General features: G+C 35.4%; 1 protein-coding gene across 2 annotated transcripts in view; it reads right to left on the minus strand.

The window, feature by feature from the left end:
- Positions 1-24,924, minus strand: part of LOC117923817 (probable starch synthase 4, chloroplastic/amyloplastic) — a 62,116-nt gene extending 37,192 nt beyond the window's left edge. Inside the window, exons 1-5 of one of the 2 annotated variants that reach the window (XM_034842286.1) lie at positions 24,597-24,918; positions 21,203-21,449; positions 12,197-12,278; positions 11,021-12,086; positions 10,869-10,920 (exon numbers count right to left, since the gene is read on the minus strand). In XM_034842286.1, coding sequence (XP_034698177.1) covers positions 10,869-10,920; positions 11,021-12,086; positions 12,197-12,278; positions 21,203-21,449; positions 24,597-24,733 — 1,584 coding nt within the window. In that variant the 5' untranslated portion in view covers positions 24,734-24,918. Of the gene's footprint in view, positions 1-10,868; positions 10,921-11,020; positions 12,087-12,196; positions 12,279-21,202; positions 21,450-24,596 lie in introns of both variants that reach the window. The other variant, XM_034842287.1, reaches the window with a different exon arrangement.
- Between the last annotated feature and the right edge of the window lie 1,648 nt (positions 24,925-26,572).

Raw genomic sequence — 26,572 nt, forward strand, 5'->3', positions numbered from 1 at the left:
TGACTGACAATTCCAATGGCAAAGGCAATATCTGGTTTAGTATAAGACAAATAAATTAACTTGGTCATTAACCTTTGGTAATTGTCTTTATTCATGCGGTTGGGCTTATGTTCAATGTTCCCACTTTGTGATTGGCATCAATTGGGGTGCTACTTGGTCACTAACCTTTGGCAACTGTCTTTATTCATGTAGTTGGGCTTATGTTCAATGTTCCCACTTTGTGATTGGCATCAATTGGGGTGCTACTTGTTTACATGCAAGCATTTTGGTTTCCTTTAATAGGTCTAGAGCATACTTTCTTTGTGATAAGAAGATCATTTCTTTAATCTAGCCACCTCAATGCCTAGGAAGCATCTCAAATCCCCAAGGTTTTTAATTTTGAATTCTTTAGCAAGGGAATCCCTCAAATTTCTAATTTCGGCCAGTTCATTTCTAGTCACCATTATATCATCTACATATATATTTAGTATAGTCACCTTACGTCCTTCATGTTTGTGAAACATCGTGTGATCAACTTGCTTTGTAAGTATCCTTTATCATCGATTGACTCTGTAAATTTTTTAAACCAAATGCATCGTGACTGCTTTAAACCGTAGGGAGATTTCTTAATCTACAAACTTCCTTCTCCTAAAATTTTCCTCAAAGCTAGGTGGCAATTCCAAAAATACTTCTTCCCCTAAGTCTACATGAAGAAAAGCATTTTTAACATTTAGTTGGTGCAGAGGTTAGTCTTGAGTGGCAGTAAGTGAGAGTAGAACTTGAATTGTGTTCATCTTTGCAACTGGTGCAAAGGTTTCTTGGTAGTCAATTCCATAAGTTTGTGTGAACCCTTTTGCAACCAATCTAACCTTTTATTGATCAATTGTTCCATCTGATTTGAATTTCATTATGAACACTCACTTGCATCCTATGACCTTCTTTCCACTAGGATGTTCCACCAATTCCCATGTCCCTTTTTGTATAGGGCTCTTATTTCTTCTTGAACTATTTCTCTCCATTTTTTATCCTTCAAGGCTTCTTGAATAGAATTTAGGATACTCACACTAGAGAGATCAGCAGTAAAGACTTTAAAAGATGGATTAAGTCGATTATAGAAAACAAAAATAGAGATATTGTACTAAGTAGAAGTTTGGACCCCTTTTCTAAGAGCAATAGGAATATTCAAATTAAATGACAACTCATAAATGGATTCAGAACTTAGGAATTTTGGGAAACTTGGAGAATCTTGGGACTTACATGTGTTGTCTAAGTTTTTTATGTTCTGGTCAAGGGATTGGCAGTGAGGAGAATTGTTAGCTCCTTTATTTTTTCTCGAATACACTTTTATCTTTGCTTGTTTTCCTGGTCCAATCTTCAAATCTTCCTCTCTTACATGATCTTCCCTATTTGGTATTTCAAAATCTAAGATAGGGTTAAGAATGGTAGGGCCAATGGGAGTGCAGTTTTCAAGAATAGTAACTAGTAGAACTTCCCAAAACCAATCTTCCTCTCTAAAACTCTTCCCCCAAAGAGAAGGTTTAGGGTAGTAAGGTTGGTTTTCAAAGAATGTGACATCCATTGTTACACAGAATTTCCAAGACTCTAGACAAATGCATTTGTAGCCCTTTTAATTTGGTGAGTACCCTATAAAGAAAATTTAAGGGCTTTTGGATCTAATTTACTTTTGGTATGGTTATAGTTATGAACAAAAGCAACACAACCAAAAACCTTTGGTTTAAGGGAGAAAAAAATGAGGCTAACAACAAGGAAGAATTTCTTAAGCATGTTCACGAGTATCTTGAGTACAAGAGTGCAAGATGGCATTCTGTTAATAAGATATGAGGCTATCAAAATGGATTCACCCTAATATTGTTTAGGAACCCCCATTTGAAACATTAAGGTCCTAGCAACAAGGAGATAGCTATTTTTTCTTTCAACCACTCCATTTTGTTGGGTTGTTTCAACACATGATGATTGGTGTATAATCCCATTGCATTCAGATATTTCCCTAAACTCTGAAAAATATTTTGTCCCATGGTTGGTTCTAAGGATTTTAATTTTGGTTTGGAATTGATTTTGAACAGTTTTGTGGAAGGTTTGGAAAACAATTGCAGTGCCTAATTTTTTCTTTAAAAGATAGATCCAACATACTCAAGTATGGTCATCAATAAAAGTAATGAACCACCTACCTCCGAATACACGAGAGGGGCCCCACACATCATTATGTATAATGGAAAAAGGACTAGATAGAGCATAAGCATGAATAAGAAACTTAGCTCGATAATGCTTTGACGGTTCACACACTTCACATTGATAATCAGTGATTTTTATTCAAAAATAGAGAAGAGAACAACTTCTTTAGGTAAGCAAAGCTTGGATGCATTAGTCCAGAATGCTATAACATAATTTCACTACCAAAGGAACTTTCACATTGTAACGCCTTTGGAATCTTTTCAGCCTCTTCCTAAAAAATAAATAAGCCTTCCAACTCCCTTGCATTCAATCCTCTTCCTCAAACATAGCTTCTAAATTACACAGTGATTGGAGAGAATTTAGCATGACAGTTTAGATCACAAGTGAGTCTACTGATAGAGATTAAATTGCAAGATAAATTAGGAACATGTAACACTTATTTTAGGACAATTTTTTAGATGTCAATATTTCCGGTGACAAATGAGCGAGACCCATCTAATATTTTGACATTTTGACATCCTAAACGTGGAGTGTAAGAAAAGAAAATATTTGATGAACATGTCATATGATTTGAAGCCCTTGAATCTATGATCCAAGGGTTGGATGTTTTTGTGTGTAGGGTAAAGAGAAAATTACCTACTTGAGCTTCATTCCCTGTAGACGAAGAAGGGGTCATGAATTTTTAGAGAAACTTCAATTGTTCCTTACCTAAAACTGGAGATTTAGATGTAGTAGGCTAAATCTTTAGCTTGTTAGCCACTTGAAATCCTCTACTATTTCTGCTTGTTGGTTTGTTTCTTTTCCCCCACCCTTATGGCTTCCCATGGAGTTTTCAACACATCCTTGGGTGGCGTGATTTACTACAATAATCACACCACAATTTGTCCTTATCATCATTCTTCTTACTAAATTTCTGTTGGTTATTGACAAGTACAGTTTCTAATTTCAGTGTTGAACCCTTCTTTGCTAGATTTTCTTGTCATCATAACCATCAGCCTACCCTCTTCTCTTATTGCTGACCAAACTTCTCTTATCGATGGAATGGGCTTTGTCTCTAGAAGTCCCCACTTACACACCCCCCCCCCAAAAAAAAAAAAAAACCAATCAAATTCTACAAACACTCTTTCTTTTTCAAGTACCTTCCTATAAAGTATGCTATCCTCAACGTTCTTTCTCCTGCCAGAGATGATTCATAGTGTAGCAATAAGTTGTCATTGTCTGGTCTCCTTGCATGATGTCACAAGCCTTACGTTTCAAATCGTACAACATTGAGTCGTTGTCCATATCTAAAAATGCAATATTAACAACATCCCTTATTTCTTCTACAGTAGAGAAGAACATAAACCCTTGACCGACTTCGGTCTCTATGGAATTGACTAGCCATGGCATCACCATGAAATTCTCAGGATCCCAAACAACATAATTCAGGATCAATCACAGTTAGAGCCTTCTTTAAGCCATCCAAATATCCATCTTGTCTTTGACATCTGATAAAAAAACCTTACTAATTAGGCCCAATGCAAAAAAATTTGCCCATTGAGCCTATGAGTTGTAATTTGAATAGTGAGACTTTCTATGAAACCAAAAACTTGTCCCAAGTGACTTCCCTCCCCTTAGACAGCTTTGGACATTGTTCTCCGAAGACACCAAAAATGAGGGCCACTTGAAAAAATCTCAGAACCCAAGAAAAGGGGGCGAGACTTTCTATGAAACCAAAAACGTGTCCCATAGTGACTTCTCTCCCCTTATACAACTTCAGGCATTTCTCTAGTGACACCAAAAATGAGGGCTACTTAAAAAAATCTCATAACCCAAGAAAACGGGGCTCTAACGCCATGAGGGAAAAGATAAAAAAAAGAGTTTCTATTAATCTAACTCAATGAATTGTGTACATGGCTGCTGATACATATATGCATGAGTAAGGCTAGGATCAAGGCTAAAACCTAGGAAGAAAAGATGGGAAAATATCTGTAAAATTCCTATGGATAATATACAGCTACAGAATAACCTAAATATAGGAAAAAATCAGCCTAATTAATCGTAGAATTTTACACTATTCAACCAAGTTTGACTTCTTATCTTTAACAGCAAACTCCTCTAGCCTATATGACATAATTTGATTCTGGATTCTCAGCAATCACCCTTGAGGGAAATCTAAATAGACAAATATGTATACCTGACCATGACAGACAAAATATATTGAAGAGCATCCTACATACAACAATATTACACTATTAAATAGACAAATCTGATTTTTTTTTTTTCTGAAATGTAAGTGCTCAACTGAAAAACCAAAAAGGCTCCCAAGGGAGATGCCTAGGTTTGAATGTCTAATAACCCTATTAACACTACTATTTACCCTTATGAACATGTTTATGAGACTTTCATATATTACATTTGATATTAACAACTGTATGTTGCTATGAAGCAAAATACAATAAGCCAAAGCAAAAACCTTAAGGAAGAAAGGGAAAATTATTCCAGCCAAGACTTTCCTCCTCTTATCTTTTTTTTTTTTTTTTTTTTTAATTATTATTATTATTATTTTTTATAAGCATTCCTCCTCTTTCCTTTATGATATATTCCTCTTTAAAATGTGGAAATTATGTCAGCCTTATTGCTGAATATCCAGAATGGTTAGGTGTGGTTGAGATGATGATTGAAGAACTTATTTACCATGTTATATAGTATTATATACTGGAAAGAACTGCAACTTATATAGTTGAAACATTTAACGGAACAGAAAAAACATATGCCTTCATTCAAAAGAGAGAGGAATTTTTTTTTTTATAACCAATACCAATGAGATGAAAGATAATGAATAAAAAATATGCAAGTCCAAGCAGAAAATGCTCAACTTAAGATCAACTAATCAAGGCCCCTGTATACCCTTTTTATTGGATAGCCATAGAAAGATAAAGCACCTAACAAAAAGAGGATGCAACCCAAATATATAGATATTGATGGGGGAAAGCCTTTTAAAGTTTATTCAAGGAAGAAAGTGAAGACCTAAGTAAACTTTAAGTAGGATTAATATTAATTAGAATTTAATTGGGATTGGTATTTGTTGGAGTCTAATTAGGATTAGCTAGTTGACTTATAATATAATTAGAATTTGAGTCATGATAGGTTATTAAAGTCTTAGTAGATTTTGAATGTTATAATTAGAATTAGAATCATAATAGGTTATTAGAGTCGTAGTAGACTTTGGATTTCTTAGAGAAGCCTATAAATAGGCTAATCAATGTAAATCAAAGGAATGAATTTGATGAATAATATTATATTTTCTTTCATTGCAAGGTCGCAACCCTCAATGGTGAGATTCCATTGATTTTCTTCTAGGTGAGACTCCTAGAAGGCCTTAGTGAGACTCTAAGGTTTTCCATCTTTTCTTCATTGTTTCTTCTTTCTCTCTATTTCTTATCTTATAATTTTCTCTACCATCAAATTTATCTTTGTTCCTCTCCTTACACCCTAAAAGTAAAACCCTAGCCCACCTACCCTTGAGTGTAGGCAACCATCCTAGGGTCGTCCTACATCAATTTTGGTATCAGAGCCAAAGTTCTTGGCTTGAAGGCAAAGTTGAAAGGAGTAGCACGTCTATGGTGGCATAATATTGAGAATCAAGTTCATAGAACTGGCCAATCGCCTATTGACACATGGGACGAGATGAAGTTGAAGATGAAGGAGCACTTTCTCCCAACTGATTATGAACAACTTATGTATAAAAAATTGTTTTCCCTTAAACAAGGTACCAAGTCCGTTGAAGAATATACAGAAGAATTCCATGAATTGGGAATTCGAAATCAAGTGCGGGAAAGTGATGCTCAACTTGCAGCCCGCTACAAAGCTGGACTTCAAATGGAGATTCAACTTGAGATGATAGTTGCACACACTTATACCGTAGATGACGTTTATCAACTAGCCCTCAAAATAGAAGAAGACCTCAAATTTCGGGTTTCCAGGCGTCCAAGTTCACAAATTGGGAGCACTTTCTCCAACAGGACAACAAGCAAACCTTTAAGCACATCAAACTTCAGAACTTCTAATCATGTGAATGGTGGGGGCAACACTCAACAAACTTCGAATGTGGCTCATAAGAATGGTAATAAGGGTAAAACTTCAATGAGTATTGGAGATAGAAAAGTAGACATGACTCCTTTATGCTTTAAATGTGGTAGGCATGGTCATTATGTTGTTGTATGCCCAACCAAAGGTTTACCCTTTTGTGTTGAAGAACCAGAATCTGAATTGGAAAGTTACCCAAAGGAAGAAGAGACCTACAATGAAGATGAGGTTAGTGAAGAATGTGACTTACTATGATGGTATGATGGAAGGACATAGTCTTGTAGTATGACCTTTATTAACTGTCCCAAAAGTAAAAGGAGAAGAAGATTGGCGACGTACTAGCATTTTCCAAACACGTATTTCTTGCCAAGGGAGATTATGCACCATGATCATTAATGGAGGTAGCAGTTTGAACACAGCTTCACAAGAACTTGTTGAGAAGCTAAACCTTAAAACAGAGAAACATCCAAATCCATTCAGAGTAGCATGGGTTAATGACACCTCTATCCCGGTAAGTTTTCACTGCTTAGTAACATTCCTTTTTGGTAAGGACTTTGAAGAGTCTGTATGGTGTGAGGTCTTACCCATTAAAGTAAGTCATATTTTACTTGGAAGACCTTTCAACATGACGGCTATGAAAATACATATGCTCTCATACACAATGGATGTAAGAAGATCCTTCGTCCAATGAAAGAAGTCCCTCCTTAAGAAGTCAGAGGAGAATGCACAACCAAAAAAGGCACTTACTATGTGTCAATTTGAAATTGAGAGCAAGGAAACTAAAGTTATTTTTGCTTTAATGGCTCAGAAAGTGGAAGAATTTAAAGAACAAGATAAGGAATATCCAACAAATATACGTAAAATCTTTGATGACTTTTCTGACTTGTGGCCTGCAGAGTTACCTAATCAACTCCCTCCTATGCGTGACGTACAACATGCCATTGATTTGATTCCCGGTGATCATTACCAAATTTACCAGCCTACAGAATGAATCCAACAGAGCATGTTGAATTGAAGAGGCAAGTTGATGAATTACTTATTAAAGGCTTTATTCGTGAAAGCCTAAGTCCTTGTGGAGTTCCTGCCCTACTAACACCAAAGAAGGATGGATCATGGCGGATGTGTGTGGATAGTCGTGCAATCAACAAAATCACAATCAAGTATCGACTTCCAATTCCAAGACTTGATGACATGCTAGATATGATGGTTGGATTAGTAATCTTCTCAAAGATTGATCTAAGAAGTGGATATCATCAAATACGTATTAGACCAGGGGATGAATGGAAAACATCTTTCAAAACTAAGGATGGATTGTGTGAGTGGTTAGTCATGCCGTTTGGATTAACCAATGCTCCAAGTATCTTCATGCGGGTTATGACGTAGGTATTAAAACCTTTTATCGGACGGTTTGTTGTTGTCTATTTTGATGATATTCTTATCTATAGTCAATTTTGTGAAGATCATGAGGAACACTTGAAGCAAGTAATGCGCACTCTTAGGGCTGAAAAATTTTACATTAATTTGAAAAAATGTACTTTCATGAGCCCTAGTGTTGTATTTATTGGCTTTGTTGTGTCTTCTAAGGGTGTTGAAACAGATCCGGAGAAGATCAAAGCTATTGTTGATTGGCCAGTACCAACAAATATCCATGAGGTGCGAAGCTTCCATGGAATCGCTACATTCTATCGACGATTTATTCAAAATTTCAGCTCTATCATGGCCCCAATTACTGAATGCATGAAACCTGGTTTATTTATTTGGACCAAGGCGACCAACAAGACACTTGAAGAAATCAAATCCAAGATGGTGAACCCTCATATCCTACGTCTACCAGACTTTGAGAAAGTATTTGAGGTGGCCTGTGATGCTTCCCATGTGGGAATTGGGGCAGTTCTTAGCCAAGAGGGACATCCTGTGGCTTTCTTTAGTGAGAAGCTCAATGGGGCAAAGAAAAAATACTCCATATATGATCTTGAATTCTATGTGGTGGTGCAAGCAATTAGGCATTGGCAACATTATCTCAATTACAAGGAATTTGTTTTGTATTTAGATCATGAAGCCTTGCGATATCTTAATTCTCAAAAGAAGCTTAACTCTCGACATGCAAAATGGAGTAGTTTTCTTCAACTATTTACCTTTAATTTAAAGCATTGTGCAGGAATTGAAAATAAAGTAGCCGATACCCTTAGTAGGAAGGCCCTTCTCTTAGTAAACATGTCAACCACTACAATTGGATTTGAAGAATTAAAGCATTGCTATGACAATGATGCTGATTTTGGAGATGTTTATTCCTCTCTTTTGAGTGGTTCAAAAGCAACATGTATTGATTTCCAGATTTTAGAAAGGTACTTGTTTTATAAAAATCGTTTATGCTTACCAAGGACTTCTCTACGTGATCATGTCATATGGGAACTTCATGGAGGCGGAATGGGTGGACATTTTGGACAAGATAAGACCATTGCTTTGGTGGAAGATCGCTTCTTTTGGCCTAGTTTAAAGAAGGATGTTTGGAAGGTTATCAAACAATGTCGAGCATGTCAAGTAGGAAAAGGTTCAAAGCAAAATACAGGGTTATATACGCCATTACCAATTCCATCCAAACCTTGGGAAGACTTGAGCATGGATTTTGTACTTGGATTACCAAGGACACAATGGGGCTTTGATTCTATATTTGTTGTGGTTGATAGATTTTCCAAAATGGCACATTTTATCCCATGTAAAAAGGCTTCGGATGCTTCTTATGTTGTTGCCTTATTCTTTAAAGAAGTAGTTCGATTGCATGGATTACCACAATCCATTGATTCTGATCGCGATGTCAAGTTTATGAGCTATTTTTGGAAAACCTTGTGGGCCAAGCTAGGTACTCAATTAAAATTTTCAAGTTCTTTTCATCCTCAAACTGATGGACAAACAGAAGTTGTCAATCGCAGTCTTGGTAATCTTTTGAGATGCATTGTGAGACATCAGTTGAGAAATTAGGATAATGTCTTACCACAAGCCGAATTTGCTTTCAATAGCTCCACTAATTGTACTACTGGGTACTCACCTTTTGAAGTGGCATATGGGCTGAAACCTAAGCAACTTGTTGATCTTATACCATTACCTACTTCTGTCCGCACTAGCCAAGATGGTGATGCATTTGCACGTCATATACGAGATATACATGAAAAGGTACGAGAAAAAATCAAAATCAGCAATGAGAACTATAAAGAGGCAATAGATGCACATCGAAGATATATTCAGTTTCAAGAAGGTGATCTAGTGATTGTTCGTCTACGGCCAGAAAGATTTCATCCGAGCACATATCAAATGCTTGAAGCTAAGAAAATGGGTCCATTTCGAGTACTAAAGCGGTTGGGTGAGAATGCTTATTTGTTAAAGTTCCTTTCAAACTTGCATTTTAGTCCAATATTTAATGTGGAAGATTTGTATATCTACCATGGTCATCACAATGATGTAAGTGAAGAGTTGGATCTTCAATTACCACCTACTCTTAGCCCATGTCCTGAGATCGAGTATGTTCTTGATGATCAACTTGTGTCTACTCAACAAGGTGAATACCAAAAATTTTTAGTGAAATGGCGAGGCAAACCACACTCTGAGAATACATGGATTATGACAACGGATTTTCAGAAGCTTAACCCCTATCTCTATGAATTGTATCAAGCATCTAACTCGTCGGAGCCGAGTTCTTTCAAGCCGGGGAGAATTGATGGGGAAAAGCCTTTTAAAGTTTATTCAAGGAAGAAAGTGAAGACCTAAGTAAACTTTAAGTAGGATTAATATTAATTAGAATTGAATTGGGATTGGTATTTGTTGGAATCTAATTAGGATTAGCTAGTTGAGTTATAATATAATTAGAATTTGAGTCATGATAGGTTATTAGAGTCTTAGTAGATTTTGGATGTTATAATTAGAATTAGAATCATAATAGGTTATTAGAGTCGTAGTAGACTTTGGATTTCTTAGAGAAGCCTATAAATAGGCTAATCAATGTAAATCAAAGGAATGAATTTGATTAATAATCTTATACTTTCTTTCATTGCAAGGTTGCAACCCTCAATGGTAAGACTTCATTGATTTTCTTCTAGGTGAGACTCTAAGGTTTTCCATCTTTTCTTCATGGTTTCTTTTTTCTCTCTATTTCTTATCTTATAATTTTCTCTACCATCAAATTTATTCTTTGTTCCTCTCCTTACACCATAAAAGTAAAACCCTAGCCCACCTACCCTTGAGCGTAGGCAACCATCCTAGGGTTGTCCTACATCAGATACACATCGGCAAACCTAGGAAATAAAAAGAAGATGCATGTCAGACCCACCATATTAAACCAATCCCAATTTGCTTAGGGAAAAAGGAGATCTTTTACATTTCTGTAGTAAGTTTTTTTTAAAAAAAATTTTTGTAGTTGCACATCCAAGTGTGTTTATCTGAAAGAAATATTATAGTTTAAAAGATACTTCTTTCCACAAAGAAACATGGAGACACCTGTCAAACTCCACAAATTTCTCAAAAGATTTTGACTATCTAATAAACAGAACAATATAATATCCAAAAAAAAAAAAACTCTAATATATATTCTATCCAAATTTAAAAATAAAGCAACAAATGTATAAAGGTAAGTTCACCTTAGCAACTGGTGCCATCTCTGCTGCAATATGAATAACATGCAATCTTGAACTAAAGATCAAAAAGATGCACAAGTTAAACCACAGCTTCATACAATACAATTTATTAAATAAATTCTTAGAAGAAAAAAATACAACTTAATAATTAGTACCGTTTTGGTGATGATGTCAACTTGAGAAATATAGCCACAGCTTCATGCTCATTCGTGTCCTTGCACACCAAGTATGCATCACGAATACGTCCATCTCTCTTCCACACCATTTCTCTCAACAGCTTTGCATCATTGGCTGATATTTTCTTCTCAAGCAGCCAACCATCAACAATAAGTAATAAACGACTCCAAAAGTCCCAAGGCATATCATCCACAGGTTCATTTAGTGCCCTTCTCTTGCTCTCTTCTTTCAAATTATTAAGAGTATCTTGAAATTCCTTTATAGATTCTTGATATAACTTAACATAAGAAAGTATCTCTTCATCAGACCTGTCAAGACGCTCTTCCAATAGTTTTATTTTTTTTTGCATTAAATCATTATATTGTTGCATTTTTTCTGATGATAGCTTATAAACATTAGCTTCTTCAAGAGATTCTTCCAACATATCCACCTTCTTCCTGAGCTCCTGGTTTTGCTCCAGGACCAAAATTGCTTTATCTGCTTGGTCGGTTGCTCTATCTAGAAGCACTTGCAAATTTTCTACCCTATCCCATAAGTTCTTGCATTCAAATTTTAGAGTAGAAAGTTTTGAAACATCTTCTTGAGAAGCTACGAGTTTAAACTCCAATTCCTTCAGAGCAGACTCCAAAAATGAACGTTCTTTCTCTAGCATTACCACACGTTTGTCTGTTTTTTGGACATGACTAAGTTCCTCCTTAAGTGCTAAGATATCATCCTTCAGGGACACATTCTCTGTCCTCAACAAACTAAGCTCCTTGCCGAGAGAATGAACACCATCAAAAGCTTTATTCCAATTCTCGTGCATATCAGCTCCACTTCCCTCAGTAACACCCCTATGAGACAGTTCATTCCGCAGGTTAACCAACTGTTCCTCCAAGATTTCCACATGTATCTTCTCTTGGGCAGCAACTTTGATCCGTGCATTTGTCTCTGCCAATCTCATCTCCAAAATATTAATTTCTCCTTGAAGAGCATCCTTCTCAGTGAGAATTTTTTCAAGATCTTGAAGTGCACGAACCCTAGCTTGGTTGAGAAGAAGGATATCTAACATATTGAATAAAAACAAAGTAAGCGTACACATATTCTCTGCAACACAAAACAAATTAAACTAAAGCATATTAAAAATATTCAAGTATAGCAGAAAGATGTCCTACTTTTCTCCGCATTTTTTAGCATGCCTACCAAATCCTCGAGTTGAAAACTTGAAAGCTGTTCTCCACTTTTCACATTTATACCCTGTATGTCAGACAATAGCTTCATAAAAATTTGCAATGTTTCTCTTTTCTTTCTGTTAATCATGTAATCAAAGACCAGAAAGTTATTTTCTAAGATGAATAAGAGTGTCATAATGACACAGATATACCAAATATCTAGTATGGACAATAAGCAAAAGAAAAAAACAAATATATAGCTCTATCGCATGCAGATCCTCTTTCACTATTCAGCTATTTCTGGATCTGTATCTTTTACTGCTCAGAGGTCCATTTAAATAGGTAATATACTTGCTTCCAACAAACCATAACTTCCAATAGATCGAACCACAAACAGAGCACTTGGCCCCCATTGTGTAGCACTGTCAAGCCCTGGTTCTTACTCTTTGTTTAACTACATCTTCGAAAGGTTCTAAAATTCAATATATCCCAGCCCTCAACCATGTTGACACACTACCTCCACTAATCCATTACTGCCAAAGCCAACTCCCACCCCCATTGAACTACCATCATCAGCACCTCTTTCACCAAATCATCTTCTCCATCCCCCAACACAACAAACCACAAACCCCCACCCTGAACCCCCCACAACCAAATTCTGCTACCACAATAGCCATTACTCACACCAATGCAACACCCACAGCCATACCAGCAATGCTACAACCACTATTACTTAGAGGCAGAGCCTCCAAACAAAAACTGGAACTTAATATACTCTATCCTAATAGAGTTTTAACTGTTATATAGCACTATTTGACAAGGTTCATAGTATCATATTATAGCACAAATCGAGCTTAGTAGATGCACTTGTAACCGAGTGGAGTATTAAGATGACTTGATTGAATTTCTGGTGTGTTGACCAGAGTAGGCCTCATCTTCCACAGGCAGGATAGCTGAAGCATATATATTTCTTTTGCCCAACCAAGTGGAGTATTAAGATGACTTGATTGAATTTCTGGTGTGTTGACCAGAGCAGGCCTCATCTTCCACAGGCGGGATAGCTGAAGCACATATATTTCTTTTGCCCAACAAAAAGAAACAAAACGACAAAAGGTAATCATCTCCAGGTTCTAGAAACAAGGAAAATGGTTATACAACCTCATATTTCCTTTGTTTTCCTCTATTGATTGGACAGTGGAGCATACAATATTAACAGCAAAATAAAATTTTCAACGCTACTTTTTCCAATATGAAGTGATTATAGATTCTTGTCTATTTTGCAAGATGTCACATTCCAGGGGATATTCGATTGAATTTATGATATGTACTATTTGGCTTATATAAAATGATTATTTTCAGACACAATATCTATAAAATGATTATAGATAGTCTCCAAACACATATCACATAACATTGATCCAAAGTCACAGATAAGGCTGCAACTCGCAACTAAATGATGACTTTAAAACCTTAAAAAGATTCACTTCAGAAAAATCACAATAAAGATCGTAAAACCATCCTTTCTATAACCCAACATCAGCATAGATAAGACCTTTTACTGTATTGGCAAACTTACCTGAATTTAAATGCCTCAACTGGATGAAAAATGAATACGGTATCTTCTTGAAAATTAAACAACAATGGATAGTTGAAACTACTTCCCACTCTTAACCTTGTATAAGTATTGCATATGATAACTTAAAAGTAATCATCATCTACTGAATACTGCAACCATTATGTATCAAAAAGAGCCAAATATAACGAATAAAAAAATTTAAAGAGTTCAATTCCTTTAAAAAAAGGAAAAGGTGCATACTAATTAGGACCGAGTCCTAAAGGCAAGGTTGGGAGTGGATGATACAAAATGCCCTCAATCTTTTTGGCCCTGTTGCACCACAGCTTCTAATCTTGTAATACCTTGTTCAATTTGTTATTTTAGATACTATTATCTCAATTAATTGAAGAGGATGTTATTATTTTAGATATAATTAATTCCCTCTTGGAGCTCACCTTGATCTACGATCAACCCACCTAAGATCTGTGAGAACCCTTTGTAACGATCCACTCCCAATTGTGTATTTATTATCCGCTTTGGGCCCAAAGGGGCTCTCATTGCTTCAAAATGCATCTACAAGGTTAAGAGAAACCCATACATATATAGCACCAGGAACTTTTCCCTTATTTTATGTGGGATATCACAATAACCACCCCCCACCTACCCCCTAATGTAAACAGAATGTCCTTATCATGTCCCACAAGATTGTGGGACTAAACAAACAAACATCCCTTATAGGACCAAACAAACTCTCACACTAGAGTCAAGGATCCACTTTAATACCATTTGTAACGACCCGCTCCCAATTATATAAATATTATCCATTCTAGGCACAAAAGAGATCTTACGACTTTAAAACGTCTACAAAGTTAAGAAAAGTCCATGCACATACAGTGTCAAGAACTTTTTCCCTTATTGGATGTGGAATATCCCTTCTCGTTTTGACTAGCCTGAGTCCTAAGAGATTTTGAAATCCTTTTCTAATCCCAAAGATGTTACCGAAACTTTTCAATTGATCGAATTTTATGGGGATTAGACAAGGAGCTTACAAGTGACAAGCATGAAACAAAATTATGAATCCTAAATAATTATGCCACATTTAACAACTATTACAATTCATACAAAAAAAAGCTTAAAAACTTCTTACATTTGTGACAATTTATTAGGAAACATTTTTTCAACTAAAAACAAAAGCATATTTGATCTCAAAAGAATAGAGGTCCACCCCTAATAACATAATCTAATCTTCAATTGATATAGAAATTTTCTCAACTAACCACATGAAAAAGCCAAATAGATGAAATGGGCAAAGTAGCTACCCATCTTTCCTGTTAATGGGAAAATGAAAATTATATTGAACACACCAAAAAGAAGCATCACTTTGGTCTACAGGATGTATATAAGAGATCATCAACAAAGAGGTAGCAACATGACTTAACCTCTAATTCTTCTATATACACAAAAAGAATCCTTATCCAAAACAAAAAGAAAAAAACTATAAGTGGATGTTCTCTCAATACCGAGATGTTACTTGTCTCCTTTCAAGTGTTCCTAGAAGAAACCTAAAGGAAGTTCTATATAGAGGGATAATCCTAGCTATCATGGAGGCTATTTGGCCCTACCACAAAGAATGTATACAAAGTATTATCTACAAAGGACTAGCTACCCTTCTTAACCTCTAAATCTTTTGTATCCAAGAAAGGATCCTATACAAAATAATTCCTTTTATTCCTTTGAATAATTTTGTAAAGGATTATAGGGAGACATCTTACAACATACAATTAGGAAATTACCTATTCTAGGTTAGTAAAACATACAATAACTCATGAGTCAAATTTACAAGAATTGGAAATTAAATAATATACAATCAGATTCATGGTATATTTGTCAACTTTCCCATTAAGAGGGAATCAGCCCATGACCTAGGATATTAGTCAACTTACATATTAAGAAAGAATCAGCTAAAGATTCATCATCCCCCATCAAGCTGGTGAAAAGATATTTTGCATTCTAAGCATGTCAACAATCTAAAAAGTTGTAGATCATGATGCATGAGATCATGAGCTATATTTATGGCCACTTTATTATCACAATATAACGTCAGCAACTCCTTTACTTCTACTTTCAAATCTGAAAGTATTATTTTCAACTAAAGCAATTCCCATTTCCTATCACCCATAGCCCTAAACTTTTCCAGGCACTAGAGCAAGCAACCATCAGTTGCTTCTTATTTTTCCATGTAACTAAATTGCCTTCTAATACACAATTTAGGATCTTCCACTGCTAGTGGTGATGCTATTCCCATCACATATTTCGTTTTTCCTTCACTTTTCAAAAATAGTTTGGGAGATTGGAACCACTCCATGAAATTCATTCTGTTAGTTATCACTATATATAGAGCCCTGGTTGGTGGAATTTGGGCTTAGGGTGGTTGAAATAATGCAAGATTCACACATCCTCAATAAAACTAGTTAAAAAAATGCAACTTATAATTGAAAGACTAGTTATACAGGCCAAAATAGGTATCAGCGGTGAAGGACAAAACCCTTAGAAGTTTACAATGAAGGCAAACACAAAATAAGGGTGCCAATAAAGGCCCAAAATGAGATTAGATTAACCTAACCCACTGTAATACCATGTAGGAAAATAATTCCTTTTTATTCCTTTGAATAACCATATACAAGAATAAATAGAGACAAAATACAATAAAAAATTATTCTTATAGTATGCAATAAGGAAATTACCTATTTTAAGTTAGTAAATCATAGGTCAAATTTACAAGAATAGAAAACTATAAAATATACAACTAGATTCATTAGATATTTGTCAACTTTTGCATTAAGAGGAAATCAACACATAATCAAGGATATTTGTCCAAATTTCTTATTAACACAAAATCAACCAAAGATCTTCGACAGATCCTTTATCCAAAACAAAGAAGAGAAAATCATGAAGTTTTTATCATTGTTAACATATTCCTCATCTCCTTTCAAGGGTTTGGGAGGAGCCCTAAAATGAAATCTCTAGAGGGATCATCCTAGCTATCATGTGGATTATATGGTCAAAGAGGAATAACATGATATCGAAGCACAAGAAAGGATTTGTGATTGACTTCTATGGGAACATCTGTTATCTTACTACTCCAAAGATCGTTTCTTCAAGGTCCCATTTGCTAAAATCTTGCTACATTTTAGAGATCAATATATCATTCTCATACGAGGTAATGTTTGTTAATATTAATAGTGAGTTCCTCTTATAAATTAGTCTAAAGGTAAAATTGCAACTCGAGCAAGTTAATCGGGTAAGAAGCTAACCTAAGACCCAATGAAGTGGTGGATGAGAAAAGAAGGTCAGGGGAGGAAAGGGGTAGTCTTCAAAATCGATTTTGAGAAGGCCTATGATCATGTGGATTGAGGCTTTTTAGATCATGTGGATTGGGGCTTTTTAGATCATGTGCTACAAAGGAAGGGGTTCAGCCAAAAATAGAGATCTTGGATAAGGGGTCGTTTGTCTTCATCAAGTTTTTCAATCCTAGTTAATGGGAATGCAAAGGGTTGGGTTAAGGCCTCTAGAGGTTTGAGACAAGGAGACCCCCTTTCTCCTTTCCTTTTTACTCTAGTGGCAGATATTCTAAGTAGGTTGATGATCAGAGCAGAGGAAACTGGGATAACTGAGGGTTTCTTTGTGGGGAGGGATAGGACTAGAGTGTCTTTGTTACAGTTTGCTGATGACACCATCTTTTTCTCTAAAGCCTCTATGGAACATCTTCAAAACCTCAAGATTATCATTTTGGTTTTTGGGCAAGTATCTGGTTTAAAAATGAACTTAGAAAAAAGCAATATTTCAGGTATTAACACTAGGCAGGAGTTGTTGTCTAGTTTGGCATCAATTTTGGATTGCAGAGTGTCAAAGTGGCCTTTGTCTTATTTAGGCCTTCCATTGGGAGAGAACCCAAAGACAATAGGCTTTTGGAATCCGGTGGTTGAGAAAATTTCGAGGAGGCTGGATGGTTGGAAAAAAGCCTTTTTGTCTTTGGGAGAGAAGATTAATTCAGTCTTATCTGTCTCACATCCCTAGCTACTTCCTCTCTCTCTTTAAAATCCCAATATCAATAGCTTCAAAGATTGAAAAGATGCAAAGGGATTTTCTTTGGTCTGGGGCGAGGGAAGGGAAGAAATATCATCTTATCAGATGGGAGGTTGTTAGTAGACCAAAGGAGTTGGGAGGTTTGGGCTTTGGGAAGACTTTTATGAGAAATATTGCTCTCTTAGGGAAATGGCTTTGGAGGTTCCCTAGAGAAAGGAGTGGCCTTTGACATAAGGTTATTGCGAGTATATATGGGACACATCCTAATAGATGGGACGCCAACATGGTGGTTAGATGGTCACACAGATGTCCTTGGAAGGCTATTGCTCAAGTTTTCCAGGAGTTTTCCCCTTTTGTCCGCTTAGTGGTGGGCAATGGGAAGAGAATTCGTTTCTGGGAAGATCTTTGGTGAGGCAACCAAACTTTGTGTTTTCAATTTGCTGATCTTTACAGAAAAAAACCTCACTGTCTCAATTGTCCTTGGCAATTCCTTTCCACTATCTTGGAATTTTAACTTTCGCCACAATCTTACGGATTCAGAAATTGATCTCCTTTAGAGATTAATGTCCTCCCTTAGTTATGTGTTTTTCTCTCCTTCTTCATCAGATTCAAGAGCGTGGTCTTTGTCTTCGTCAGGATTGTTTTCAGTGAAATCTTTTTTCTTGGCCTTGTCAAAAGTCTCAAATCCTATATTGTCCTTTCCGGCCAAGTTCTTGTGGAGTTCAAAAGTCCCTTCAAAGGTTAAGGCCCTCGTTTGGTTAGTAGCACATGGGAAGGTAAACACCAATGACAAGTTGCAATTGAGAAGACCCTACAAAGCCCTCTGTCCTCAATGGTGCATTCTTTGCAAAGGAAATGGAGAGTCGATTGACCACCTTTTTCTTCATTGTCCCGTTACCATTGGACTCTAGCACAGGTTATTCAATCTAGCAGGGTTGGTCTGGGTCCCTCCAAGGAGTCTTGAGGACATGTTGGTTATTACTTTTAAAGGCTTGGGGAACTCATTAAGAGGCAAGACACTTTGACAAATTGCTTGCCTTACTTTGATTTGGATGGTGTGGCAAGAGAGAAACAATAGGATCTTTGAGGATAAAGGAAGAACAGAAAATATGTTATGAGATTTGATTCGGTTTTATTCTTCTCTATGGGATTCTTGTACTGAAGCTTTTAGAGGAATTCCTCTAAATGTTTTACAACTCAACTGGATTGCGGTTTGCGCTTCAAAAGTTTGAAGATTGTTGGGGTTTCTCTTTGTTTTTAGAGTTCTATTGTTGGGAGTTTTCTCCTTTGTTCAATTTGTGTAGGAAGGACCTCTCATCCTTCCCTTGGTTTTTTCTCTTTCTTTTGTTTCTTTTATCTCTCTTGTATCTGTTCTTCTATTAATATATTTTTCTTTGTTTCTAATAAAAAAAAAAAAAGACCAACTGAACTTCATCTCTAATTAGAGATTTGCCTAACATGGAGTTTAATCAATTTTAAACTAGCTCTTCAAGTTGCTCAAGTTAAAGAAAAAAAATTTTTGATTTTACACATTTTATGTCCATTACTACTCAATATATATGTATGCATTTTATTGAAAACAAGAATGTATTAGAAATGGATAAAACGAATACATAAAAAGAACAAGGAATCCTCTCTATATTTAAAAAAGCTAAAAAAAAAAAGATTGAAATAATCCGATATACTAATAAGACCTATATATCTATGTAGAACAATAAGAGAAAAATCAAAACAAAACCTCTCAATCAACTAAGGTTTTAACCATCTTAACATCTATGAGGAATAACAACATTTCAATTTGATAAGATAAGAAGAAATCTCTTTTCCTCAATATTCAAACCCTTATGACCTACACATGGAATGTCAATTGAGCTAAACAACATTAAAAGGGATGTCCTTTAATGTCGTGGTACAAGAGACCCAAAAAGATGAATAGAAATGTTAGATCCCAAATTGTCTCTAAAGCCCTAGCATTTCTTTCCCTCCACACAAACCATATCAACGAAAGACAAGCGATTTGCACAGGGTTGTGCCTTTAATAGAGCTTCCCAAACCCCTATATGAGATTAGTCATCATATCACATATGCTCTTGAAGGGACCCAATCTAAACTGGCTAATTTGAATAGCCTTTGCCATAGGCCCAAAGTCACTAATTGAATAAGTACAAAATAAAATTGTTTACAAAAAAATTAAATATACCTAAAAATGAGTTTTGCAAAACAATGCATCTATAACTATAGGTTAAACAATTTTCATGTCTTAGGTCGAGCTTTTAATTTGGGCTCAAGTTGATAGATTTTTAACCCAACCCAATCGAATTATAGGTCAAGTTCAAATTTCCCAACCAACTGAATTATATTTGGCAAGTTTTGACTTGGTTTGATATAATGCTAGGATTGAAGATAAATTTTGCAAAAGAGTGAGATGACCACATTAGGGAGATTGAGAGGGCAGCGAGATTGGCTTCTTTGCTTGGACAAAGGGTGGGTGATTATCCTTCTACCTATTTATGATTGCCTTAGGGTGCTATTTTCAAATCCTACTCAGCATGGCATTCGATGAAAGAGAATTTTAAGAAAAGGTTGACTTCTTGGAAGAATCATATTTGTCCAATGGAGCTAGATTGGCACTTAGTAGAAGTACACTTTCAAGCTTTCCAATTTATTTTATATTGTTGATAATCATTCCAAAGACAATTAAAAGTAGATTGAAGAATATCTAGAGAGGCCTCTTTTAAGGGAATCAAGTTGAGGGGAGAAAGCTTCATCTTATGAGTTAGTCAACCATGTGTACAAGTAAAAAGGACAAGGAGTTGGGAATCAGAAAATCAAATAATTGGCAGACTGGATAAAAGAGGAGCTATATTTTCAGCCTTGGTTGGGGAGCTTATGCACTTTGAGCTATTTGGACTATGCGTGTTGACTTTTCTTCTTTTTCTTCTTTTTTTTTTTTTTCATTCTATTTGTGCTGATGTACATGAGCTTTTGGAGGACCCCTTATCACTCTTTGTAGTTTTATATATAGCACTAATGTTGTTTCTTAACAAAAGAAAACAAATTAACAAATATAAGTTCTCTGTAATTGAACTTGACATCATAATTACATCAGGATGGTTTGAAGAAGGAACATGAATCATACTAGTGTTTTTATGAAGAATTTTTTCTTCGTTATCAAGAATCTCAAGAGTATGCCCAAAACATATATTAAGTTATTTACTCTTCGACTAATCTTCTTGACTGGCTAGTATTCAATACAAAGTGACATCCACCAAGACAAATAAAACAAATCAGTTAAGAGAAAGGCAAAGTGATATGATCTGAATCCACATTATTTATCTCATTGGCAATATATTGCAATAGGAAATTACCAAAGGTGTCATCTCCTCTGAAACAGTTAGATGCTTCAAAGGATTATCATTGATATGCTCAATGGCTATATGTGAGTCAACATCAGCATCTTCACCATCAGGTATGGTTCCCTGATTCAAGCTTGAGACACCATCTGCCAAAGCATTCTCAGGTTCAGTGTCTTCATCTCCATTTGACTGGAAGTGTGAATTTGTTGGACGCCGGTCAGGGGAAACTTTCTTTGTCTGCTGTCTCTTGTGTTGGGAACTGCACAAATTTCAATAATTGAAGTGCAAAAATTATAATAAAAAACCACAAAAAAAGTTTGATCCAAATATATAAATCCATAAGTACAAATATAATATGTATGCATGAACATATGAATTATATTATTAACTACTAAAGTTCAAAATTAAGGAGGTGGCTGCTGCAATGGGAAAGTAGATCTTGAAATAGTTTAGAGATCCTAATTGAATAAATTTTAGCCATCTAATTTGCACAGTCTTCTCTCAAGGAGATCTCATCTTATTGTATATGTTGAAGATGTGACAGAAGTCAAATAACTACCACTCTTATAATCTCTCTTTGGTGATGATAACAAAAAATTAGAGTACAATCTACTGATATATAATAATAAAGCAGAACTGTGCCCCCTAATTTTGATTATGGCTTTGATTGTTTTGCCATAAACTTCATAATGAAAATTGCTTTCCATGTAGAATACATTTTCTGCCTCTGATACCATGTACCACATCTTACAATCAGGTTGTGTTACCGAGAGAGAGAGAGAGAGAGGGGTAAGTATTAAGGAAGATGACAATATTTTGCAAAGTCATTTCATGCAAGACTGAAAAAAGGCCTTCCGATTTAACAAACCTCCTAATCTCACCCATCAAACTTCTCAAGTTCATCTCTGTTGCATCCCTTAACAACTGCCATCAACTTCCACTCACACTGCCAGCACCAACAACCACACCTAACCACCCGATCTACCCACCATTGCCACTGTCTTTCTCTTTGCACCTCAATAACCTCCAACTACCTTATGCTATTATTTCCTCCCTAAAACATTTCTATATGGAACAATTATGGTGAAGCTAATCAATGGTTTTTCCTTCAATCTGTCTTTTCTCAAGCTACAATCCCATCGAAGTCTTTTTTTTTTTTTTTGATAGGTAAATAAAGCAAATATATTAAAAGCGCTTGAAAAAGGCATACAAAGTACACACGTAGTATACAAGTAGCAGCCGAATACAAGCAAAAGGAAAGAGAGACAACAAACCAATACCCAAAACAAAATCCTTCACCCTACAACCTAGAAAAACTCCAAACTTTACAAACACTTGGGTGAGTAACAAACCGAAGGAACCCGCTACTACCTCATCCACTCTTCAGAAAGCTGAACACCTAGACCCTAGGCCATCCAACAACAACCCCAAAAACACAACCTACAAGATCACTTGCAAACCAACTCCCAATTACTGCTTCATTCTCTCTCTATTTTTTGTTTGACTTGTTGTAATTTTTTTTTTTATAAGTGAGCACAAATTGTATTAAAGGGCAAACCGCCACAAAGCATACAGGGGGTATACAACGCAGCCACACCCAAAAAACAAAAGAAACAAGCAGCCTCACCGACCCTTAAGTAGCCGCTAGCCACTCCAAAAAGACTAAAAGCGAAGAGGACTCCTCTCTCATGTACACTCTAGCCCAACTCCACAAGTTACAAACAAAATAATTTTTGAGTTTCTGTATGTCCAAAAAACCCCCCCTAAAGGCTAATCTATTTATTTCCTTCCATACCGTCCAAAAAATACACAACGGGATGGAATACCAGATTTTTTTCCTTTGTTTGACTTGTTGTAATTGATTGAGCATTCCAAATTTTGAAGCTCTCTAACCAAGCGGGGTGTGGAAGGGGGCCTCCTCTTTGCAACCTAAGCTCTACATCACTTTTTGGTTTCCATCTTTCTTAGTAAGGACGCAACTTCCTTCTCATTTCCATCCACTAACAAACCCATAAACTTGCTAAACTCAAGAATCTGGCATAGTGCATGAAAAAATAAATAACTTGGGAAAGAAATTAAAGAAAACTTTGATTCTAAAAATCCATAGGTGGAAACTGTGAAAGAAAAGATCTCTTTTACATTCTCTTAAATCGATTTTGTAATGACTCACTCCTAACCGTGTAGATATTATTCTCTCTGGATCCAATGAACCCTCACAGCTTTAAAACACGTCTACATAATTAAAAAAAGTTCATATATATAGTGTGAGGAACTTTTTCCCACATCCGATATGGGATATTATAATCATCTCTCATGCAAATACGACATCCTCGTCATATTGCACAAGATTATAAAACCAAACAAACATATACTCCTTGCAGGACTAAACAAATTCACACATCAGTGTCAAGGATTGACTCTAATTGAACCGATCTAATTGAACTGATCTAATTGAGCCTAAAGCGGTAAATATCTACATTATTGAGAGCAGACCTAGCTTAGAGCAAACAATATCTACCAAGTTAGGAGTGGATCATTACAAATTTTTTCAAATTTTCTAACAAACAAAATCCAAAAGTAAAATGTCAAAATTGATTGTAGATAAATAAAACCTCTGGATATACCCGAGGGATCCAAGTCTGCACTTCAAATGGCAACCAGGAATCAAGAATTTCAAAAATAAATAAGAATCATGTGGATGAAAAATGGTACTTCAAATGCTCAGAATCAAATTAAAAAAAAAAAAAAGCAAAAAGTGTCAGTGATGAGCCTAGGCCAAAAACAGCCCTCCTCGTATCTCTTTTGCTTGCTTAGATATCGGTCAATAACCCGGTCCTTCATGTTTTACATTAAAAAATAATAAATAAATAAATAAATCATGCTAAAGTACTTTCTCAAATTTGCATAGATCAATCCGACTTTTTTTCTTTTTTTACAGCCTTTATTCACTGATTGAAAATCTTATTCAACTGGAACTGCAAACAATCAAGCTAAGTCCAATCCCCTAAAATGTTGATCAAATTTATTCAACTAAATCAATTACGAATTGCTACTAAATCTTTGTCATTTTTTCTAACACCTAAATACACTGCTAAATGACAAACGGTTTGCATTATATCATCAACCTGGAATCGCATACATAAAAAAAAAAAAAGCACAATCGAAACTATCCATAAAAAAAAATGCACAATTCATCAAACACTAGCAGATTAATCCAGAAGCAAGAGAGATGGGTTGATTGTTTTCCAAAAAATTCAAGAAAATTAGAGAACGAAAGAGAAAACAACAATCATAAAAAAAAAAAAAAAAAAAAAAAAAAAAAAAGTGCAATTCAATCCATCCATAACTAGAAAAAAAATTCAAAAAAAAAATCAAGAAATTAGAGAAGGAAAACGTCAAAAAGTACCTGAAATTACGCTGCCGCATCTTGCAGGAAGCTGGCAGTAGCCGTTGAGAAGGCGCAAGGAAGCGCCCATTCGAGCGTCTGCAGTCGAGACTGCCCCATCCATGGCTCAGAAAACACGTCGATAGCTTCGCTGCCATTGAAGAAGCTCTGCGTCTCCGCTAGAGAGAGGAAGCGTTGCTTGGCCACAACGACTACTTTCGGTGTAACGTTGGGACAAAAAATGGGTGTCATGTGATAACCTTTTAGAGGGGTTTTGCATCTATACGAGAATCTGGCGTTACGTGCGGGTGAGATAAGTGAGTGTACTTCCACTGTTGGAGGACGTGTGTCGGTTCAGCCGCGAAAACGCCTTATCTTAACCCGACGGTCGCAGTTGCGGTCATGAGATCTGATGGTTTGATGAAGCGGTGATGATTCACATGTAAGGACGAAGAGTTGCCTCCTCTGAGATACACTCTAGTTTTTCTCACGGTACACAACGCCGTCTGAAAATGCGTTTTCCATCCTAGAACTTTTCATTCACTTTTCTTAATTGCCTCAATTTTTAAATTATAAATTATTTTTAAAAGTTTCTTAGTTAATGGATTCAAAACAATAGATTTCACTCTAATTTAGATTTTGATTACCTAATAAGAAGATTTACATTCTACTCTTGAAGAATTTCAGTCTACTCGACTACTAGTCACCTCCATACACAACAATTGGGTTATCTTAAACAAGGTTTCATTGAATTTTGGATGTGGGAGAGCTCTATAATGGGCTTTTTGGAGGATTGAATTTACAAATCTATCCTTACATTTTCATCCCTTGAAACTAACACCATCCAATAAAAAATGCACATTGTTGGTATTTAAGAAGTTTTGAGGGCAATGTGTTCCATTTTAAACCTAATGGGGTAATGTGTAAAACACGCAATAGGTTAAGAAAGTAAAGTATATTAAACCTTTTTTTTTTTATCAAAATAACAATAAATTTTAAATATTGGAATATAAAAGAAAATGAAATATAAAAATTGTAATTCTTTTATTCAATATTTCAACATATTCCATGAAAAAAGAAAAAAAAAAATGAGAATTACATCGCTATGGTTTGAGTACATCCCAAATGGGTTGGCACTCACCCAACTATCAATCATATACATTACTCTACCTTTAAAAATGAGTCACATTTAATAGATTTATAAGGAACGAACAACATATAATTCTTCAATCTTCATATTCACTTTTGCCTTTTTATTCAATTTTCATTTTTCTTTTGTCATCTTCATTCTTCATCTTCTTCAATCTCTTGAACATTTTTATCTTTATTGATATCCAAATTCTCAAGTTCAACTTTATATTCATCTTTCAAAGTTTAAAGTCTCATGCATCCATCTTCCCAATCCTTCAAACACATCAAGGCTTAAAGCATCTCTAGTACAACTCTTGTTCTTTTGTCTCTAACTATATTTGTAGTCATAGAAAAAGCATATTATGAAGTTATAGTAGACACCAACGGGGTTAATAGATCATGTGTCATTTTAGATAACATGGGAAATGTGAGTTTATAAGATTTCCATCAATTTCATAATATCAAGTTTTTAGATTTCATTAGGAGATAATCATGAAGAGTAAATAATATCTAGATATTTTGAAAGATCACATCTACTTGAAGAATCAATTTTCCGATTTCTCTTAACTAATTGCATAAAGAATGAATTATTTATAAATGCACATGGAGTTATAGCACTTGAAGAGACCCTACCATATTTAGCCTCATAATATTTATATAAGGTGTTTAATTGTTTGTATACCTTACTCTTTGGTTTGGATGGTTGGTTCACATAAGTAGCCATGAAATTTAAAATATTTCCTACATTTTTAACTTTAACCCTTAAATCCATATAAGTAGCTAAAAAAAATGGTGGAATATTTTTTCAATATTTAAAAAAAAAAAAATCCATTTGTAAACACACTTCACTAAATGGAGCACATTCC

Source organism: Vitis riparia, chromosome 10, assembly GCF_004353265.1.
Source record: "Vitis riparia cultivar Riparia Gloire de Montpellier isolate 1030 chromosome 10, EGFV_Vit.rip_1.0, whole genome shotgun sequence".
NCBI lineage: Eukaryota > Viridiplantae > Streptophyta > Magnoliopsida > Vitales > Vitaceae > Vitis > Vitis riparia.